This window comes from Heterodontus francisci, chromosome 2 (assembly GCF_036365525.1).
Source record: "Heterodontus francisci isolate sHetFra1 chromosome 2, sHetFra1.hap1, whole genome shotgun sequence".
NCBI classification, from domain to species: Eukaryota; Metazoa; Chordata; class Chondrichthyes; order Heterodontiformes; family Heterodontidae; genus Heterodontus; species Heterodontus francisci.
This window is the reverse complement of record NC_090372.1, coordinates 83,532,066-83,550,017: the sequence shown is the minus strand read 5'-3', so window position 1 is coordinate 83,550,017 and position 17,952 is coordinate 83,532,066. Positions and strand designations below refer to the sequence as shown.

Here is a 17,952-nt window from a genome sequence, read left to right as displayed (position 1 = left end):
CAGTGGAACTAAGTAGGAAAATCCTGGCTTTTAACCCAGCGATGATGATGGAACAAGTGTAAAAGTATAAGTCAGCTTGGTATGTGACCTGGAGGGGCACTTGGAGGTGCTTGTGTTCCCACGACATGTTTCTGTAGTTCTTTTCAACGTTGCAAGTCATAGGGAAGGCTTTAATACTATAGAAACCTTGATAAGTTACTGCACTACATTATTATGTAGAACTGCAGTCACAGTACGTTAGTTGGGGTGGGGTGTAGATATTGAAATCAATGGCAGTAGCATCGATCAAGCAAACTGGTCTGTGCTGGACTGTGTCAACCTTCTTCATTGTTATTGCAGCTGCACACATGTAGGTGAGCATTAAACATCTCATCATACTCCTGATGAGCCGTGTAGATGCTGGAAAGGCTTTGAAGGTTGTGAAATTGAGATACTCATTGCAGTTTCTACCCTGCCTTTGAAGCCATGGTGTTGATATGGCTGGTCCAGTTCATTTTCGGGTCAATGACAACCCCCAAGATGTTGGTGATGGGGGACCTGGACATGACGATACAATAAGAGATGGCTGGGCTTCCTATTGTTTGAGATGGTCATTATCCATCACATCAGTGGTGCAAATGTTACCTACCCAGGCTAGATGCTATCCAAGTTCTGCTTTAAGCAGGCATGGGCTGCATCATTATCAGAGCATCTCTGGAATTACCAGTGAACAGCCCCATTCCTGATCTTACAGCAAAGGCAATAGGACACTAGGAGAAGTTCCTTGTTGTTCTTCAGATAGTGTCACAGTTCTATTACATTTAACTTGAGCAGGCAGACAGGTTCTCAGGTTACCATCTCATCTTCAGACAATGCATCAACTCCTCCTAGATCCTGTGCTAAAATTGGGGCTTGAACTCATGACCTTATGACTATGAGGCAAGAGTCATACCAGTGAATGAAACCTGATACCTTAAATTTAAAACCAACAACTTAATATTATCCAAATCCTCTCCATGGAAAAAGCTGACAAATCTTAAAATACAGCAGTGCTCAAAATTTAGCTTCATATTAGCTTCTGTACATTATAAGGGCTATTTTATGAAATTGCGCTCCTAATGTGCAGCCTTACTGAAGTGCATTTCAGGAGTTCAGGTCCATTTGTAATAGTTGGCTAAATTACTAGTTATGGGTGCATCAGGACCATGGGTGCATAGTGTGAGGAAAACCACACCTGCCAAGAATGAGGCATATTAATTTATGGAACATTAATTTTTAAACTCTTACTGGACTGAAATATGACTGTACTTGCATTTTAAAAGGACAGTGGCTGGAAACATTTGCATTCTAAGAGACAGTTGCCTGGAGAAGACAATGGAACTGCTCCCTGATTCAATTAAACCAGGATTTTGATCACCAGACACTGAATGTGTAGAAAGCCAGCATTCCATCCCCCCACTGCCCCCCAACCCCACTGAGGGTGCCTGCTAAGATGGACAAGCCACAAACCGCGGGAGCGGTTGTTGCAAATAAGGGGTTATCACATGACTAACCTGCTGGCCAACTTGGAGTTTTGAATTGTGCTCACAGAACAGTTTGGGTCAGACTGCAATTTCAAGACAAAAGGGAAGGAAGGCCTCTCTCTCTTTCTTTCTCCCTCTCACGCAAAGACAGGGACCCACAGAAGTAACTAAGCCAAGACAGAAAACCATCGAAACAAGTTTAAAAGAGTGCACTGGGCCCCAACAAGACAGCAAGATTGAAATGCAATCAAAGAGTTTACATCAAACTCAAAAGACAGTAAATGAACCCCAGCTATTGCTTCAAACCTTTCCCCTTGATTCTTTCTCCTTTGCTGTCTCTATCTGCATGGGTGTTTATCACGTATGCATGCTAGTGTAGGCGCATCGCTTATTTTTATTAGTTTTAACTGTAGTAGAGTTTTAAGGTTAATAAACTTACACATTTTTTGTTTAAATCTAAGAAAACCTGTCTCGTTGATTTCTTTGCTATTACAATTGGAGAGCAGTGAACAAGGCTTCGCTGAGGGGAAGCTAAAGACATGGTGTTTTAAAAATTAAACCCTGTTACTGCCAAACCAGGAAAAGGCTAAGAGGGAACCCCTCGATCCCTTTCTCGCCTGGTTGTAACAATAGAATTACCCCAATGGATCAGTATTTTTGAGTTAAGCAAGTTTAACTGATAAATATTCCCAAGGAAAAGCAGCTCAAGCATATTTGTAAATGAGGTAATGGTGCAAATGTGGCTGAAATGCATCACAGTTACAGATCTTAACAAAGCTTACACAACAAATAATGGTTTATGGCTTTGTTACATTGTACACTACAGTGCCTTTGGTCAAAGTGTGATATTTTATATCGGTACCTTTTCCCGACCCTTACTATGGAGTGGCCACTGCCTTTTTGTACTGCTGTAGCTTTAACGATGGTTATCGCTGTGACTGAAAATAAATCTTTATAGCTGCATCTTTAATGATTACTGTAAACAAAACTGAAATAGCAACAAAAGAGTTCTTTCAAAATCATTAGTAACCAACAGCGGAGCTTTGGCCCCGATAATTACTGGGGCAGGATTTCCAAACAGTGGTGAGGAGTTCTGGTCGAATGCCATTGAGATTTAATTCCAAGGCATGCGTTTTTTTATAAACAGCTTCCCTGAAGGCAGCCTGATCCATGTTAGGCAGGGAACACTGCAGAAGGGGCCACAGCCAAGAAGTAGATAGGCTTCCTGCTGCTGGGATAGAGATTGTGAGAGGTTATGGATACAGCACAGTTTGGAGGGTCAAGGGGTTGTTATCACAGGGGTTTGGAAAGAGATTGGGTGCAGAGATGGACGGGGTCAGGGAGAGATCTAGGAGGGGTCAGAGAAATACTGAAGGGACAGATGGGGAAGGAGGAGAGTTGGTGATTGCAGGTGTGGGGAATCAGTGAGGTCAGTGATCTGGGAGGGGTGGTTGGGTAATGGGGAGGTCAGGAGCAAGGGGTCAGTGCTTACAGAGGAGGGTGGGGCGCTGAACAGTGATCATGGGAGGATGTGATCGCTAGGGAGATTAACAGGTTTGTTTTGTGGGTGGGGAGGAAGCACTTCTGCTCCTCCTGGCCCACAAGCAGTGCTTGAAAAGCACTTAATTCTTTCATGCCGCAGTCCTCATCTCCCTTTAGTTGCTGGGTTTCCAAAGGCCTGGGAATCCTGGCCAGCCAGCATTAAGCCTGAAAAACAGAAAAAAATGAGGCACGCAGCTTCATTAAAATATTTAAATAAGCGACCCAATTCCCAACCCCCGCCCCACCTCCATTAAAAGCAAAAATGGGCTGGTTTGAGGTGGGATGGATTTGGGTTTTAGATTTTTTACATATTCAATTCCTACCGGGCCCAAAGTCTTCGGGGTTGTAATTAACCCCTTTGATCATAAACTTACCTGTTAACAGTGTTCAGGATATCATAATAACCACTTTCAATCAGAACGTCTTCAATCATGGTCTATATATGAAACAAAAGGAAAAAGTGCAGACAAACAAATGTTATTTTTAACTCCTTGTCTTTTAATAATATATAATTTCTATAAATTAAATATTTATAAAAAATTTTTGCTTAAAATTGTACTGAACATTGTAGAAATAGGAGAATTGGACAAAAAAAACTTACTTGATACACTGGGCTGCATTTTAAAAGATGTGGAGAGGGCGGGTGAGCCGTCCCCGGCAATGGCGTCCGTCGCCTATGCGCAGGCGCCAGCACCATTTTTAAAGGGTCAGTTATTGTAAATTGAGTTGAAAGCTCTTCCCATGCCCTCTCCCACCACCCCCCGCCCCCCCAACCACGGCATTAAACTTCATGTCTGCCTTTTCTCCCCCCCCTCCCCCCCAGAATACCTACCGTCATTAAATGACCTTTCCCCCTACCAAAGTTCTGACACTTTGTCCTTTAGCCCTTCCCAACCCCCCCCAAACAATCTGCTGTCCCCCTCCCGCACTAAGAAAAGTTCCTCCTCCCCGCTCCCCACAGGAGTCGAGCCTTGTTTCCCCAAATGGGGATTCGAAGGCACAGCATTGCCGGCCGCCCTAATGAAGATCGGTGTGGCGATAAAGGAGGCGACGGGACCTTCATTAAATCATGTATGTAAATTAATTTAAATATGGAAATCATGGTCCTGTTGCCGTGTGGCGGCATGGCCGCCACGAAGCCTCGCCTCCACCACCGAGATCGGTATGGGGCTACTGGCGTTGGGCCTCCTTCGTTGCTATCTTCATCCCCCTCTACCCCCGCCACCGTTCTCGGCATCGGAGAGTCTTTAAAATCCAGCCCATCAAATTTTTGAAACAAAAGAAATAAAATGCAGTGTGGCTACATTTTTAAAAATTAGTTCAAAGTTTAACTGTTGTTAAATACAGATAACTGTAGTTCAACATGTATATTATGAAACACAAACCTGCATCTGCTCGTATGTTATTCCTTCCTCATATTCATAGCTGTAGGTATTCACTAGAGTTTGGTAGAGAAGAATAATCAAAAATGATGGAACAACAAATACATATAGGTTGATGTAACAGTTGTACAAATGCCTGGCCCACTACTGCATGACTATTTAGCATTCCATTTAAAACATCAATATCTGTCTGAACAAAACCCCATCAGTTTTCATCTTCACTACCTGGTTGGAGCAGATCACCTGCCTTTGTAGAATCCATTCAATCTTCACTCCATTGATTTCAGTTGGGTACTATAACAGATAGGCAATACACTGTCTGCCAGATCACACGGTGGTGACTTTGAAATCTATCCCAAAGACTCTGCATTATTGCTGTATGTTATTAAAAAACTCGCTTATTTCATATATCAGTGCCTATGGAAAATTTGAGATTCATATATTCTGAAAGCATTTGTTCTATGGTGTCAGCCTTATTCGCCTCTGTGTCAGAAGGTTGTGGGTTCAAGTCCTGCTCTAGGAACTTGCACAAAATCTAGGCTGACACTCCAGCGCAATAGTGAGGGAATGCTGCACTCACAGAGGTAACATCTGTCCAATTAGACATTAAATTGAGACCCCGTCTGACTTCTCAGGTGGATGTAAAAGATCCCATGGCACTATTTTGAAGAAGAGAAAGGGAGATGCCCCCCATGTCTAAGCCAATTCACAGAATCACAGAATAATACAGTGCAGAAGAGGCCCTTCAGCCCATCGATTCTGCACAAATGCATTAAAGACACCTGACCTGTCGACCTAATCCCATTTGCCAGCACCTGGCCCATAGCCTTGAATGTTATGACGTGCCAAGTGTTCATGCAGGTACTTTTTAAAGGATGTGAGGCAACCTGCCTCTATCACCCTCCCAGGCAGGGCATTCCAGACCGTCACCACCCTCTGGATAAAAAAGTTCTTCGTCAAATCCCCCTTAAACCTCCTGCCCCTCACCTTAAACTTGTGACCCCTCGTAACTGACCCTTCAACTAAGGGGAACAGCTGCTCCCCTATCCACCCTGTCCATGCCCCTCATAATCTTGTACACCTCGATCAGGTCACCTCTGCTCCAGCGAAAACAACCCAAGCCTATCCAACCTCTCTTCATAGCTTAAATGTTCCATCCCAGGCAACATCCTGGTGAATCGCCTCTGCACCCCCTCCAATGCAATCACATCCTTCCTATAATGTGGCAACCAGAATTGCACACAGTACTTCAGTTGTGGCCTTACCAACATGACCTCCCTGCTTTTGTAATCTATGCCTCGATTGATAAAGGCAAGTGTCCCATATGCCCTATTAACCTTGCCTTCTGCCTTCAGAGATCTATGGACAAACACGCCAAGGTCCCTTTGTTCCTCGGAACTTCCCAGTGTCAGGCCATTCATTGAATACTTCCGTGTCACATTACTCCTTCCAAAGTGTATCACTTCACACTTTTCAGCGTTAAATTCCATCTGCCACTTTTCTGCCCATTTGACCATCCCGTCTATATCTTCCTGTAACCTAAGACACTCCACCTCACTGTTAACCACTCGGCCAATCTTTGTGTCATCCGCGAACTTACTGATCCTACCCCCCACATAGTCATCTATGTCGTTTATATAAATGACAAACAATAGGGGACCCAGCACAGATCCCTGTGGTATGCCACTGGACACTGGCTTCCAGTCACTAAAACAGCCGTCTGTCATCACTCTCTGTCTCCTACAGCTAAGCCAATTTTGAATCCACCTTATCAAGTTATCTTGTATCCCGTGTGCATTTGCTTTCTTGATAAGTCTCCCATGTGGGACCTTGTCAAAGGCTTTGCTGAAATCCATGTAAACTACATCAACTGCACTACCCTCATCTACACACCTGGTCACATGCTCAAAAAATTCAATCACATTTGTTAGGCATGACCTTCCTCTGACAAAGCCATGCTGACTATTCCTAATCAAATTTTGCCTCTCCAAGTGGACATAGATTCTCTCCTTCAGAATTTTCTCCAATAGTTTCCCTACCACTGACGTGAGACTCACTGGTCTGTAGTTCCCTGGCTTATCTCTACAACCTTTCTTGTCTCTACAACCTTTCTTAAATAGTGGGACCACATTAGCTGTTCTCCAGTCCTCTGGCACTTCCCCCGTGGCCAGAGAGGAATTAAAAATTTGGGTCAGAGCCCCTGCAGTCTCCACCCTCACCTCCCACAGCATCCTGGGACACAAATCGTCCGGACCTGGAGATTTGTCCACTTTTAAGCCTTCCAAAACCTCCAATACCTTGTCACTCCCAATGACAATTTGCTCAAGAACCTCACAGTCTCTCTCTCTAAGTTCCATATCTACATCCTCATTCTCTTGGGTGAAGACAGATGTGAAGTATTTGTTCAACACCTTACCAATGTCCTCTGGCTCCACCCACAGATTTCCCCTTGGTCCCTAATGGGTCCTACTCTTTCCCTGGTTATCCTCTTCCCATTGATATACTTATAGAATATCTTGGGATTTTCCCTACTTTTACCAGCCAGAGCTTTCTCATGTCCCCTCTTTGTTCTCCTAATTGCTTTCTTAAGCTCCATCCTACACTTTCTGTACTCCACTAATGCTTCCATTGATTTGCTCTCCTTGTATTTGCTAAAAGCCGCTCTCTTCCTTCTCATCGTACCCTGAATGTTTCTGGTCATCCATGGTTCTCTGGGCTTGTTGTTCCTACCTATTACCCTAGAGGGAACAATTGTTATCTTTTAACCAATATCACTAAAACAGATTATCTGGACATTATTACTGTTTATGGGACGTTGATGTGCACAAATTGGCTTCTGTGTTTCCTACAATGTAACTGTGATATATTTCAAAAGTACTTCATTGGCTGTAAATCACTTTGGGACATCCTGATATTGTGAAAGGTGCTATATAAATTCAGGTTTTTCCTTCTTTACCTTTTGAATAAGCTAGGTTAGATAGTGCCATGAATAAAGCTGTAGCAAGCAGGATTATTCATAAATCTAAGGGGCTAAATTATTAATCGGGCCCGGGAATGTGACATAGGGGCTAGTTCCGGGTCCTGACCCCACACAACTTTAGACACAACCACTGCAATTTTCAAAGCTTCAGCCAATTAAAAGCCAGGGGCAGGCACGCCATCCAATCAGGGATAGCAGGCGGGCTTCCGACGCTGAAGGGCCAATGGGACACCGCAGCTGTGACCCGGCGGCCGTTATATGGGGGATCCCTCACTTGACCCATGGTTCCCCAACTCCTCCCCGCCAACTTTCCACCTTGAGCCCACAACATTACCTCCAAGCCAATGCAGGCTGCCCATAGTGCTGACTGGAAATCCCAGTCGGTACAAGAACGGGGCCCTAATAGGCCCCTTAATCATATCTAATTAACCTAAATTGGCTACCCACCATTTGCTGGCGGGCAACCCATCTGACCCCGAACTGGCCTCTTTCAAAATGGCTTGGGGTCGGGATTGTGGCAGGGAATCAGTAAAGAGGTCGGTGGTGCCAAAATGTGGCCTTCCCCTCCTCTCATCTGGATCCCAACTTCTTTTAAAAAACCAGTCTAAGATCTCGAAGAGAGTAGGAATTAATATGAAATCATAAATTATTTAAGAGCAGAAATACGCAAATTTGTTTTCATATAAATAATTCAATTTTGTTAACTGATCACCCTTATTTTAAACAGTTAAACTATTCAGCCATGTACATGATCTTTGGTTTATATGTTCACATCATCACCAGAAACCTTCATTTGCAACAGAGATTTTAGTTGGTAAGGGTCTTTGCTCAGTGTTGTCTCAGCCCTATTTTACAGACCCCCCATCCCTAAACCCCTGTGCCTTTCTCCTTCCCTCCCACTTTAAAGTTTCCTCAAAATGTATCTTCTCCATCATACTTTCAGTCATTACATTAAAGATGCTACAAATAAATGCAAGTAATTGTTTCGTTTATTTCCTTCACAAGCAAAATATTTGTTTTTTTGTAGTTAAGTAATTTTTAATCAATATCTATACAAGATATTTCACTTAGAATAAACAGTTGGTTGAACTAGGTGGTTCCAAGGTATAGACAATGTATTAACATGTAAACGCAGGTCTTTGTTCACAAGTTGTACGGTTTTCCTCACTCATAAATATCACTGCAGAGTTTAACATGCCTTTTGGGATAAGCCAGGTATCTATTAAATGATTATTACCTGCCCTGTCTCCAGGGAATGCTGCATTCTCTCTTGATGTCTGACGCATTAAATTACAATCCGCTGTCACAAAGTTCAGTTCAATCAGTTCCGGGGATCCTTGAAGGAGCTATAGAAAGAATGCTTTTAGAATATGTTATAGATCTGCTTGCCGCATGATTTGGGCAGTCAAATTTGCTGCAGAGAACCTCAAAAGGGTATGAAAGAATGCAATAGTGAACAAATGCAACATAAGATAACTTGTTAGATATTTGCAATCTATACTCGATTGATTATCTTTCTACTCTACACCAACTCAATATTATTTGGAATTAGTTATGAAGAAAAGTTACTGAATATTTAATTACATTAATTCATTCTTCAAATGGTTCAGATGTGGATTTAATCTTTTGCACATTAATAATTTGAGCAGATGTTTCCTGTGATTTTTGAGTTTTGTGAAATTACCGTGACAATAATCCCTTCACTTTGAAGATCGCGAAGATATTCGGACATTCATCTTTAAAATTACTAAATATTGAACTTTCTCTGCGTTATATCAACAAACCTTTTTAAGCTCAGCTTTCAAGTTACAGGGGTTGCTCTGTGGACTGAATAATGACTTTTTAAACCTTTCAATAACACTTTTTCGAAAGTTGTGATGTAAAGTAGGTGGAAGCTGTGAGGAAAGAGGACAGAAATACTTCAAATATGACAGCTCCTTATTAATTCATAATTACATTAGAGAAACATCAATGTAGTTGTCAATATAGCAGTCTGAAGATACTGTATTCAGCAATTTATATACATCATAATTATGCGCAATATATATTGTGGCCTCACTAAACAGTCCAAAAGTGCCAAACATTTTGTAATTATGGAATGCATCCTAAATTTCAAAACAAAATGTTAATGCAGGAATGTCAAAGGGGCATTACTTTATGCATATGATGTGAAATGTACAGAAGATTTACTCATTCTGTACTTATTTCCATTTATCCTTGTCATTGGGGAACATCAGGAACAACAAAATACATCCACAGACTGTTTTTATGTTCAATTACCCCTTTCTTCAAAGTTTAAAAAAAGCTTTTCTTAAGATGAATTGTCTGTAACTAGGTGCTGCAGTGGGTTAACATACTGCTCTTTTCAACTCTGGGAGTTGGGTTTGAATCAAAAAAGGACATAATATGAAGGCCTCCACTGCTAATGATATGGTGAAATATTTTTGAGTAGCCTCAAATGGGGTTCTATTGGTTCAGCCACAAAGGTGCCCTATTGAACATTACTGTTAATCTCACACTCAGAGGGGCCATAGAATTGCTAGTGTGTAAAATTGGCTGGTCCAGTAGAAGGTGTTTTTCAGAGATTGGATTTAAAGTGGTGTACAGAGTTTGAATTGCAGCTGGCTGCTATACCTGACCTTAGAATGGCTGATGCTAATACTTGCATGAAATGACAGCATTCCAATACCCTTTATTTCAAAGAAAATGAAAGCTGCATTTTTACTTGATAACTTCATCATGCATTCTTTCTGTTTGTTTATGTTTTCAAGAAAAGATTTCAATGTGCTAATAAAATGAATTGTTTCTCTTCTTAGAAACCATGATGAAAAATTAAGATTTTGCCTGGCACAAATGAAGCTTGCAGGAGTGATAATTCAACCAATTCAGCTTCTCTTGTGGCATTTTAAACAGATTTAACTTGTGAAATTACAACCAAAATAAAATAATTAAATTGAGATTTACTAGAATTGTTAGAGTATTTTGATAAATAAAAATTGCATTCTGTTATCTGCTCATTGTATGAATATTAGGACTGTTAAAGATTTTAATTCTTGTCAAAAGTTTCAGCTTATGCAAATAATTTAAGAAAATTAATCTCCAATGCACATCTCATCATATTATGGTTCAAACAACAATTTATGATGAAATGCTCCAAGACTTTATTGTTAATTTGTATAGTACATTAAATTACAATATACTTCATAAATTTTATGCAATCAGAAATCCGATAGTGGCACAATATCCAGCCTAACTGCACTTTTGAGCCTTTGTCCAGAAAGCTAATCCTCTGCCTGTCTATTCTGTGTTGGGAGTATCGCCTCCCATGAGCTTGGACTCTTTGCTTGTTCTATCTGTCTTGTGGACTGGCGGGTGGTTGAGGAGAAGACTGATGCTGTCCCTGCTGGTGGTGTTGCTGCTGCTGCTCTCCTTTTGTTCCTCATCAGAGGTCCAAGGTAGTGATGCATAAGTAGTTTCCATCCTGCTGTGAACACTGACAGCTGGGAAGTCTAGATCAAAGGCAAAAAACTCCACGGTAGTAGAAATGACCTCCAAACTATTGGAAATCACCTCCAAAGCAGTAAATGCACATTCTCAGAACAAGTCCTATGTGCAAAAGCCTTTCTCTTAGGCGAGGACGCAGCTGTCATAGGAAGCAGCTGTCATAGGGCGGCACAGTGTCGCAGTGGTTAGCACCGCAGCCTCACAGCTCCAGCAACCCGGGTTCAATTCTGGGTACTGCCTGTGTGGAGTTTGCAAGTTCTCCCTGTGTCTGCGTGGGTTTCCTCCGGGTGCTCCGGTTTCCTCCCACAAGCCAAAAGACTTGCAGGTTGATAGGTAAATTGGCCATTATAAATTGCCACTAGTATAGGTAGGTGATAGGGGAATATAGGGACAGGCGAGGATGTAGTAGGAATATGGGATTAGTATAGGATTAGCATAAATGGGTCGTTAATGGTCGGCACAGACTCGGTGGGCCGAAGGGCCTGTTTCAGTGCTGTATTTCTCTAAAAAAAAAAATCTCAGCATTTAAAGGCTTTCTTGCCTGTCAATTGCTCAGCCTCATCAATCCCCACTGTTCTCTTGCCTTGTTCAATCTGCTGAGTTCCAGGCAGGCAGGGAAACCCATGCGCTCAGAGCTAAAGACAGTATCCTGGGATAAAACTCCGCTCAATTGCCTTTTGACATGTAAATATCAGGTGTGCCTGTCCCACAGGGGTTTCCTGCACACTAACAAATGCACTCCAATTAAATGTGAAAGTCAGCAAGTTCTTGTTGACTTCCTGGCACGCTGGCAGTTTCTGGCATTTTAACCTGCCGCCTGCACAGAAATCCACCTGCCCTGGCAGGCTAAAATTCAGCCCTTATAAAATTGTGTGGTTATTAACCACATTAAGTGGAGGTTGTGCTTTTTAGAAAATAAATCCATGGGTTAAATTGCATTTATTTAAAATCAAAGCTGAATGTGTGTAAATATAAGAAGAACTAATAATAAAAGAAATACAATAAATCAAATTAATTGCAACACATACCTGTGTAATATAGATGATTTTGTGCAGTTGAATGAGAATCTGTTGGATTGGATCACTGATTTGACGTACTTTCCGTTGAGATACTGCTATTCCTGCAGATGCTATAGATGAGAATATCATAATCAGAAAAACTGACTACTTGGATTTCCTATCATAACTATATGATTACACCACTATTATAAAAGTACTCAAATGTAACTGCATTCCAGGATATTTTTAAAGAGATGATGTAGTTACAGAGATACTTATTTTAAGTTAAAAGGAAGGAAATTAAGTTGCTATACATTCTGAGGAAGTCTTGTTTTAAACTGGAATACCATCACAGCATCACATTAAAACAGTAAACTCTGTCAATAAGCCTTCAGATCAATTATGAATAAGTATCTGAATAGATATCTAATCATCTAAATAGATTGCCACAGAAAATTACAAAAACATGCCTACCAACACACAAAGGACTAATATGCATGAGTTTGTGATTTCTGCCTGTACTTTATTCGGGCGCCGTGCTTTGCGGCGGCGCCCTTTGAACTCAGTGGCATGCCCGCGTTCAGCGGCTGCTGGCGAGCACCCATGATATTTTGCGCAGGGGCTCAGTTAGATAGAGAGGGTGGAGCGGCCGCCCCCGATGATGTAAGGGGGCGGCCTCCGCGTTCCTGGCAACGGCATCCGGCGCCGCCACACAGTCGCCGGCGCCTCTTTTAAAGGGCTGCAAGCCCTTAGGAGAAATTTACATTGTTAAAGGAATACTGTGAAGGATTATTTAATAAAAATTAGATACATAATGGAAGCCCTTTCCCACCAGCCCCCCAATGTTCTTTAATGGGACATTGCAGAAAATTAAACTTTATTACCAACCCGCACTGCCCCCCACCCCCGAACCTCTTTACATTTGCTGTTCAACCCCTTCCCGCCATCCCCACATCCAATCACAATTGTTTTCCCCACTCCTCCACCCCTCCTGATAAGTAAATTTTATTCCTCTCCCCTCCCTACCAGGTTCTTGCCTCAGAACATCCATGTGGAGTTCTGAAGTCGCGCGAAGGCTGAACTGAGGCCGTAAAATCGGCATGGGATGGCAGGTAAGTTAATTTGAATATCATTACTGTCAATTTACATATGGAGATGAAGTGCCCGCCACCACGCAGTGGGGGGGCCGCACCGAGGTCCCCCTGCTGCTGGTAATATGCGGCGGGCCCTTCTCGACGTCTTGGGTTAAGGTGGGCCTCTCCCTGCAGAATTTTACCAGCCCCCACACGCGACCCACGGCGTCGGGGGCCAGTAAAATTCAGCTCAACATTTCAGGTCTGTGATCTTTCATCAGAACAGTTCTGATGAAAGATCACAGACCTGAAATGTTAACTCTGCTTCTCTCTCCACAGATGCCACCAGACCTGCTGAGTATTTCCAACACTTTCTGTTTTTATTACTGATTTAAGGTGAATAGCAAAAGAACCAACAAGAGGAAAATAAATTTTATGCAGCGAGTGGTTAGGATCTGGAATGCATTGTCTGACAGTGTGATGAAGACAGATACAATTCGGGCTTTCAAAAGGGAACTGGATAAGCACCTAAAGAGAAAAGAAATTGCAGGGCTATGGGGAAAGGGCAGGGGAGTAGGACTAGCTTAGATGCTCTTGCAGAGAGCTGGCACGGGTACGATGGGCCAAATGGCCTCCTTCTGTGTGGTAACTATTCCATGATTCATTCTAATTTTATGAATTTAAATATGAAAATTGACTTAATATCATTCTGAAGAAGGGTCACTGACCTGAAACGTTAACTCTGCTTCTCTTTCCAAAGATGCTGCCAGACCTGCTGAGTATTTCCAGCATTTCTTGTTTTTATTTCAGATTTCCAGCATCTACAGTATTTTGCTTTTATTTGACTTCATATCATAATTGGTTATGCGTGTTTCTATATTCTGTCTTATATCCTTTGTACATCTTGAATATGCTTGTTAGTTTATTTACTTTAGTCATAGTATTCATGTGTTTTTGTTTGAGGTTGAACCCCAAAGTACAATCAGATATTTTGGTTATCTGACTGGGGGTGGAATGGGAGGCAACAACACTGATCCCTGTACAAAAAATGTCCCTTTGGTGTAAGGTGATCTCTCTCTTCCCACCACTCCAGATGTGTTGTATTACAGCCTCTCTTAGATGTAGTTTGTCAGTTCTTTGCCCAGAAGAGGCAGCAATGATGTCTTTGAGACTAAAAAGCACACTAAAATATGTCGATGATAAAACATGGTGTAAAACAAGTGTCAGTAAAATGGTAGTAACTGCTCATGATGATTGTAAATACTAGATAAAACTAGTGCAATATTAAAATATAGCAAGATACAGTTCCAAACCACAGCATATTAGAAGGAAAGTGAAATGTGTATTCGGAGGGAGCATTTTACATGAAGAATGGACTTCAGAGAAAAATCTAGGAAGATGTATGCCTATGGTAAATATTCTTCCTTATTTGTTCAACTTTACATACAATCAGGAAGATATTATTTTAGTACAAAAATGCTGGAGCTGGTAGAATTGCTTCTATTTGATTACATTTCTCAAACATACCAGCAGGTCTAGTAAGCTTTGGACAAATTCTTACAATAAGGATTCCATGGAGTTATTTCTATCTCAAAGAGGCTGCATGAATTAATCTTGTGAGGTCAAATGGCAGCCAGCTGTTCTGGTACTTATCCCTGCTGATGTGCGATCTGTAGATATGCTTGACTCCAGGGTGAAAGTGTATAGCCTTCAGGTTGATGGTGGACACCCAGTCCCCAAGCCCTGCTGGTTGGATCATCAGGGTGACCACCTTGAACACCTCTTTCAAATTAAAAGGGAATTGTTCAAGAAAGGGAATAGGGATAACCCTGGGAATTATAGACCAGTCAGTTTTACGTCAGTAGTGGGCAAATTATTGGAGAGGATTCTGAGAGACAGGATTTATGATTATTTGGAAAAGCATGGTTTGATTAGAGACAGTCAGCATGGCTTTGTGAGGGGCAGGTCATGCCTCACAAGCCTTATTGAATTCTTTGAAGATGTGACAAAACACATTGATGAAGGAAGAGCAGTGGATGTGGTGTATATGGATTTTAGCAAGGCGTTTGATAAGGTTCCCCATGGTAGGCTCATTCAGAAAGTGAGGAGGCATGGGATACAGGGGAAGTTGGCTGTCTGGATACAAAATTGGCTGGCCCATAGAAGACAGAGGGTGGTAGTAGATGGAAAGTATTCAGCATGGAGCTCGGTGATCAGTGGTGTTCCGCAGGGATCTGTTCTGGGACCTCTGCTCTTTGTGATTTTTATAAATGACTTGGATGAGGAAGTGGAAGGCTGGGTTAGCAAGTTTGCCAATGACATGAAGGTTGCTGGAGTTGTGGATAGTGTGGAAGGCTGTTGTAGGTTGCAACGGGACATTGACAGGATGCAGAGCTGGGCTGAGAAGTGGCAGATGGAGTTCAACCTGGAAAAGTGTGAAGTGATTCATTTTGGAAGGTCAAATTTGAATGCAGAATACAGGCTTAAAGACAGGATTCTTGGTAGTGTGGGGGAACAGAGGGATCTTGGAGTCCATGTCCATAGATCGCTCAAAGTTGCCACCCAAGTTGATCGGGTTGTTAAGAAGGCTTATGGTGTGTTGGCTTTCATTAACAGGGGGATTGAGTTTAAGAGCTGTGAGGTTATGCTGCAGCTCTATAAGGCCCTGGTTCAACCACACTTGGAATATTGCATTCAGTTCTGGTCGCCTCATTATAGGAAGGATGTGGAAGCTTTAGAGAGGGTGCAGAGGAGATTTACCAGGATGCTGCCTGGACTGGAGGGCATGTCCTACGAAGAAAGATTGAGGGAGCTAGGGCTTTTCTCATTGGAGCGAAGAAGGATGAGAGGTGACTTGATAGAGGGGTACAAGATGATGAGAGGCATAGATAGAGTGGATAGCCAGAGACTTTTTCCCAGGGTGGAAAGGGCTATCACCAGGGGGCATAATTTTAAGGTGATTGGAGGAAGGTTTCGGGGAGATGTCAGAGGTAGGTTCTTTACACAGAGAGTGGTGGGTGCGTGGAATGCGCTGCCAGCGGTGGTAGTAGAAGCAGATACATTAGGGACATTTAAGCGACTCTTGGATAGGTACATGGATGATAGTAGAATGAAGGGTATGTAGGTAGTTTGATCTTAGAGTAGGTTAAAGGTTCGGCACAACATCGTGGGCCGAAGGGCCTGTACTGTGCTGTACTGTTCTCTGTTCTATGAAAGCAATCAAGATTCAGAAATCTAAATGGCTGAAACCTTGTGCTTTTCAGGATTACAAATTGTTTTCCTGACCACAGTGGAGCTCTTCGATATCACAACCAATAAATAAATTGTACATTCATGTAAATCTTTTGAATGCCCTAAGGAAACAATCGCCCTGCATCTGAGACAGGAGCTGGAGAAATGGAGAGCATAGCCCTTCTTACCATTCCTGCCAGTCATGCATCAGATGAAATGAGCATTTGATGGGAGGGGCAGCAACAGAATTTTTCTTTCTAGGTTATTGCTGGCCTCTGTCAGGATGTTTTGTCTGTTAGCCAAATTTTCTACAGGGCAAAAATTACAACTGTTTTTTGGCTTGGAGGTCCAACTCATCCTTCTGGACTTATGCTTTGATTGGCATTTTTGGGATGAAATGAATATCCTGTTGGCTCTTTTTAAATCTTCCCACCATAACTTTGATATGCTTTACAGAGAGGTTCTTATCCATCTGACAATGCTGCTAATGTCATGCCATACATAAAACCATTCACTGCCTGGCCCTTATACTTAAGGTGTCCATAGTGGACCACTGCATGAAGTGTCAATGTGGCCAACATTCAGAGACTTGTGGGATGCAATGCACAAGACTGGTATGAATGAGGAAGACCATTTGGTTTATCTTAGCTCATCAATTCAAAACAATCCTATACTCCACCTATATTTACATTTAATTGTTTCTTAAGTGATTCCAGAGTTTTCATTTTCAGCCTGGAAGCATATTCCAAGTGTTGAACACTCACCAAGTGAGGAAAAACCTCCTGATATCAGTCCTGAATTTACCATTTACTAGTTTGAACCTGGGTCTTGTTGTTTTACTGTCACCATTCAATTTAAAGTATTATTCTGGATTAACCTTTTCAATAGGAAGCAGTTAGCCGTAGAGGTCAATACCAGGAGTCAAGCCCTGAGAACCTGGATACAATGTTCCAAAAAGTTCAATGATCTCACATGAATGCCAAGATCAGTGACTGCATCTTTCATTGCCATAACCTACCAATTTCACTACTAGCCTCACTCAGCTACTCATAACCTCTATCAATCAGGATTTATACGTGATATTCATATGTGCCACCGCACCCTCATGCACTTAACACTGTTGCAAGTCACATACCCATATCTCACACATTGCACACACTGCCATGTATGTATTCAATCATGACAGCCACACCAACCAAACAGATTGCACAACACTCACTGACACACTTGCCTCTCTCTTGCAGGACAAGATGGTGCACAACCAGAAGCAGCAGGAGCTAAGGGAGAGGGGTGGGGGTGGGGGGTGGTGGTGGGTAGAGATAGGGAAGCCTGGATGTCCTAACCCTCATGGACGCCATTATTGGGATGGCCTTTGCTGAGGCTGTGATGAGCAAAGCGGCTGAAACCACTGAGGATGACAGTATCCTCATACCTAATCTTTCTGGTCACATCCCATCTCCCTTGATCCCACAGTTTCTTCTGATTTACAAGCTGTAAAAGGTGTAAGCATGTAACTCTTACATCCCCCCCAGCCCACCACCCTTCCGCACCATAACTTTACCTTTGTGTCTTTCTCGTTTAGATACGCAAGAAGTATAAACAGGCCAGGCAGCAGAGAAACAGCAAGAAGGCAATAATAATGAAGATGTACTGTCACTCAATTTCACACTTGTAGCCACCATTTTAAATACAGGCACTGAACCTAATATAAAGGATGACATATATACAGCATCTGCACAT

General features: G+C 42.3%; 1 protein-coding gene across 5 annotated transcripts in view; it reads right to left on the bottom strand.

Annotated features, from left to right (window-relative positions):
• Positions 1-17,952, bottom strand: part of nek10 (NIMA-related kinase 10) — a 485,577-nt gene that overhangs the window by 9,409 nt on the left and 458,216 nt on the right. For all 5 annotated transcript variants that reach the window (XM_068059792.1, XM_068059804.1, XM_068059810.1 and 2 more), the window contains 5 exons: positions 11,939-12,039; positions 9,191-9,301; positions 8,644-8,752; positions 4,430-4,482; positions 3,419-3,480 (listed from right to left, as the gene is read on the bottom strand). In XM_068059792.1, coding sequence (XP_067915893.1) covers positions 3,419-3,480; positions 4,430-4,482; positions 8,644-8,752; positions 9,191-9,301; positions 11,939-12,039 — 436 coding nt within the window. The remainder of the gene's footprint in view (positions 1-3,418; positions 3,481-4,429; positions 4,483-8,643; positions 8,753-9,190; positions 9,302-11,938; positions 12,040-17,952) is intronic.